General features: G+C 46.5%; 1 protein-coding gene across 1 annotated transcript in view; it reads left to right on the forward strand.

Moving 5' to 3' along the window:
- Positions 1-5,314, forward strand: part of LOC122558014 (myosin-binding protein C, cardiac-type-like) — a 52,012-nt gene that overhangs the window by 25,052 nt on the left and 21,646 nt on the right. Inside the window, exons 10-13 of the mRNA XM_043706347.1 lie at positions 478-838; positions 1,576-1,710; positions 2,816-2,983; positions 4,157-4,245. Of these exons, the coding sequence (XP_043562282.1) occupies positions 478-838; positions 1,576-1,710; positions 2,816-2,983; positions 4,157-4,245 (753 nt within the window). The remainder of the gene's footprint in view (positions 1-477; positions 839-1,575; positions 1,711-2,815; positions 2,984-4,156; positions 4,246-5,314) is intronic.

Raw genomic sequence — 5,314 nt, forward strand, 5'->3', positions numbered from 1 at the left:
CTATCTCTCACTGTCTCTCTCTATCTGTCTGTCTTTGTCTCTCTCTCTCTCTCTCTCACTCTCTCTCTCACTGTCTCTCTCTCTCTATCTCTCACTGTCTCTCTCTATCTGTCTGTCTTTGTCTCTCTCTCTCTCTCTCTCACTCTCTCTCTCACTGTCTCTCTCTCTCTATCTCTCACTGTCTCTCTCTATCTGTCTGTCTTTGTCTCTCTCTCTCTCTCTCTCACTCTCTCTCTCACTGTCTCTCTCTCTCTATCTCTCACTGTCTCTCTCTATCTGTCTGTCTTTGTCTCTCTCTCTCTCTCTCTCACTCTCTCTCTCACTGTCTCTCTCTCTCTATCTCTCACTGTCTCTCTCTATCTGTCTGTCTTTGTCTCTCTCTCTCTCTCTCTCACTCTCTCTCTCACTGTCTCTCTCTCTCTATCTCTCACTGTCTCTCTCTATCTGTCTGTCTTTGTCTCTCTCTCTCTCTCTCTCACTCTCTCTCTCACTGTCTCTCTCTCTCTATCTCTCACTGTCTCTGTCTGTCTCTCTCTCTTTCTCTGTCTCCCACCGTTGTCCCCCCTGTCCTTTTCCTCCCTCACTGCTGGGTTGGGACCACCTCTCTCTTTCTGTCTATCCTTTTCCCTTCACTCTCTTGGTTTCACAGGGTACGTGCTGGAAAGGAAGAAGAAGAACAGTTGTCGGTGGATGAGGCTGAACTTTGACCTCTGGAAGGAGACGACATATGAGGCAAAACGAATGATTGAAGGGGTTGTCTATGAGATGAGAGTCTACGCTGTCAATTCGATTGGCATGTCGCGGCACAGCCAAGCGTCCAGACCCTTCGTACCGATCGGTGAGAGTCTGACCAGGACAGGGTTGGTGGCCAGACGTGGGCAGCAACATGGGGGGAGCAGGCTGCCGGGAGGCCAGGCAGTGATACCTGGAAATGCATTGGTCTCTCGATACCCTCTCTCTCTCACGGGGAGATATCTATACACTATCTGGTATCTCTCAGTTCCCTTTCTCACACAGGGAGATATCTATACACTATCTGGTATCTCTCAGTCCTCTCTCTCTCACAGGGAGATACCTATACACTGTCTGGTATCTTTCAGTCCCCTCTCTCTCACAGGGACATATCTGTACACTCACTGGTATCTCTCAATTCCCTCTCTCTCACAGGGAGATATCTGTACACTCACTGGTATCTCTCAATTCCCTCTCTCTCACAGGGAGATATCTGTACACTCACTGGTATCTCTGAGCCCCTCTGTCTCTCAGGGAGATATCTGTACACTGACTGATGTCCCTCTGTCCCCTCACTCTCAGGGAGATATCTATACACTGACTGGTGTCTCCCAGACCCCCCTCTCTCTTTCTTAGGGAGATATCTGCACACCGACTGACTGGTGCGCGTGTCTCTCTCTTTCTCTCTCCCTCTCCCTCTCTCTCTCTCGAAAAGGTATCTGCACACTGACTGGTGTGTCTAAGCTGATTATTTGTTGTGTGTGAGATTGATATCCCATTGTAATAATCTGAAACATTGCTATCCCACCTAAAGTCGAGTATTAACCGATTCCTTTACTGCAGCGCCCACTAGTGAACCCACTAATCTGACTGTGGAGAATGTGAGTGACACAACCATCTCTCTGAAGTGGAGAGCTCCAGAGAAGGTGGGAGCGGCTGGATTGGATGGATATCTGGTGGAGTATTGCAAGGAGGGATGTGAGTATCTGACCACACAGCTGTTCACTGTGTACATATGTTATTCTGCCCTGAGGCTGTATACACACACTGTTCACTATTAGATCATGTTATTGTATGGGGCTGTGTACATCCTGACAATGATTGGATGTAGATTTGACATTCCTGATGGAAGGAAGCTGTGCAGTATCCAAATGCGGACAGTCACAGACATGCAAACAATGAATCTGCTTGGTTAATGACACAGTATGTTCTAGTGACCCCAAATCTGAAAGTAGCTGAACACACAGCACTATGGTAACTTATCACAACGCTGCCTCAGTGCTCACACGGAACTGACTTTACACAGGGTTCTGCACAATAGTACTATGGCCATTTACAGCGAAATACCCCTGCAACTCAGTTTAATGCTGCTTTCATTTTCAATTTACAAGGAGGAGGTGATGGCCTCATGGTATTTTCGTGGGCCTGTTAATCCAGAGACCCTGGTAATGTTCTGGGAGCCTGGGTTTGAATCCCACCGTGACAGACAGACAGTTGAATTTGAAATCAAAGAAAATCTAGAATTCCGATTCTAACACTGAAACCATTGGAGATTATTGGGAGAGACCTATCCAGTTCAGTAAAGGAACAGCAACAATTTGCTGTTCTACATATCCATCATGCAAACATTTTCTCCAGCTCACTCACTATCTCAAGTTGTCTTACCTTCCTTTCTCCCCGACTTATCCCTCACTCCTGCCTCCATGTCTCTGACCACCCTTCTCTCTTTCCCTCTCTTGCCTCCTCTGTCTCCCCCTCTCCTGTCTCTATTGAACATTGAACATAGAACATTCCAGCGCAGTACAGGCCCTTCGGCCCTCGATGCTGTGCCGACCTGTGGAACCAATCTGAAGCCCATCTAAGCTACACTATTCCATTCTCATCCATATGTTTATCCAATGACCATTTAAATGCCCTTAAAGTTGGCGGGTCTATTACTGTTGCAGACAGTGCGTTCCATGTTCCTACTGCTCTCTGAGTAAAGAAACTACCCCTGACATCTGTCCTATATCTGTCATCCCTCTATGTTTCTCTCTTCGCTTCCTGGTTCTCCTCCACCTTCCTGTTTGCTTGCCCTCCTCAGCGAATGACTGGGTACCTGCTCAGCAAGGACTGACTGATCGTAACTCAATCCTAATCCATGACTTGCCCACGGGGGAGAGAATGCATTTCCGAGTGAGAGCCATCAACATGGCAGGACCAAGTGCTGCAGCCTCACTGAGCCAACCGGTCACCATCCGGGAAATAGTCCGTGAGTATCAGTCTCACACACAGACACGCACAAACACACACAGAACACACACACAGCATACATACGCATGCACACAGACACACACAAAACACGCAGACAGACACACACAGCATACATACAGATGCACACAGACACACACAAAATGCACACACAGACACACACACACACTACGGACACAGACACACACACAGCATACATACACATGCCCACAGACACACACACACAAAACACGCACACAGACACACAGCATATCTACACACGCACACAGACACACACAAAACACGCACACAGACGCATACACAAAACACACACACACAACACGCACACAGATACATACGTGCTTACACACATACTCACACAGACCCATACTCCCAAAAAATATATACTCATTCACACACAGTCATATACATAACTTGACACATCATACATACACTCGCACATAGACAGATATATATACACACACAAACATAGACATAGACGGATGTGCATATGTGCATAAATATATGTACACACCCCAATAGATGTACATGCCGACAATGTAGGCACATAAAGGATTGGATTCAAACCCTAATCTATAGACAAGGAAATGGAGAAGGAAACAGGCAAACAAATGTGTTAGTGAGTTTTGAGAAGATTTGTAGCTCAGGTTGAGGTTCTGGATATAGGTTTGCTCGCTGAGCTGGAAGGTTCATTTTCAGGCGTTTCGTCACCCTACTAGGTAACATCTTCAGCGAGCCTCTGGATGAAACGAATGTGTAACATAGAATGATTATTATGGGGACCTTAATTATCCCAAAATGAATGAGCCATAAAAGGTTTGGAGAATGGAGTTCCTCCAATGTGTACAGGGTTCCTTCCTAACCCAGATTGCAATCAGCCCCTCAACAGCCAAAGGAATATTTGGCTTTGGACTTGAACTATTCCAGAGCATAACTGTGGGCGGTGGTGGTAAAATGGCAGAAATATGAGAGAAGGATTAACTGTCAGTATCAACTAGGGAGAATCACCAGGAACGTGACAGTACAAGATCAGTTCAGAAATTTCATATGAAGAGGAGAAATCTTAAATCAGCTCATAAAACTCAAACAGGATAAAATTCTGGCCTGGAACAGAGAGTAAATATGACTGTTTCGGCTGAGCGTCACCTTCAACACATTCTCCTCTGTATTGCAGAGAGGCCCAGGATCTGTCTGCCTCGCAACCTCCGACAGAAGGTGCTGAAAGTGGTGGGAGAGTCAGTGAACCTCCTGATCCCCTTCCAGGTAAGCAATCTCCCCAGATCAGTAACACCATTCGACAAAGACACTAGCTGTCAGTCCCGTTCCACATTCCCCAAGTCCTCTTTCTGACGTCGCTCTTCCCTCAGTCCCATTCCCCTGTGTCCTCTCGAATCATTCAGGACAGAGAAGGCCGTTCAGCCCCTTGGGTCTGTACTATCAGAAATACGCTACTAGCTGCAGTAGATCCACTTTCCCACACTAGACCCATAGGCTTAAGAACACTTCACGTTCTCTTCCAAGTACTTTGTAAAGGTTTTAAGGTTTCCTGCCTTAACTACCCTCCCAGGCAGAGCATTCTAGATTCCCACCAACCACTTGGTGAGAAAGACTTTTCTCAAATGCTATCTAAACCTCCTGACTTTAAAATTGTGCCTGCTTGACTAAGGAGATCAGCTGCTTTCAGTTCACCTTGTCTAAGCCCCTCATAATCTTATACTCCTCTATCAGATCTCCCCTCAACCTTCTCTGCTCCAGAGAAAACAGCCTGAACTTAAGCCATTCTCACTCCATAGCTGAAATGCTCCTTCCCAGGTAGCATCCTAGTAAATCTCCTCTGCACCCCGTCTAGTGCAATCACATCTTTGTACAGTGTGGTGACCAGACCTACACACAGTACACCAACTATGGCCTAACCAAAGTTCGATATAGCTCCATCATAATCTCCCTGCACTTACAATCTATACTTCGACTGATAAATGCAGGTGCCCCATATGTCTTCTTAGCTACCTTATTTACCTGTCCTATCACCTTCAGGGATCTGTGGACAAGCATCCCCAGTACCTTCTGTTCCCCTGACCTTTGTAGTATCCTGCCATTCATTTGAGTGTGGGAAAAGGATTCACATTTTTGGATCATTGGAATCTCTTTTGGGGTAGAAGTGACCTGTACAAGAAGGATGGATTGCACCTAAATTGGAAGGGGACTAACATACTGGCAGGGAGATTTGCTGGAGCTGCTCGAGAGGATTTAAACTAGTAAGGTGGGGAGATTGGGGAGAAGGTGGGACCCAGGGAGATAGTGAGGAAAGCGATCAATCTGAGACTGGTACAGT

The sequence above is a fragment of the Chiloscyllium plagiosum genome, chromosome 16 (assembly GCF_004010195.1).
Source record: "Chiloscyllium plagiosum isolate BGI_BamShark_2017 chromosome 16, ASM401019v2, whole genome shotgun sequence".
NCBI lineage: Eukaryota > Metazoa > Chordata > Chondrichthyes > Orectolobiformes > Hemiscylliidae > Chiloscyllium > Chiloscyllium plagiosum.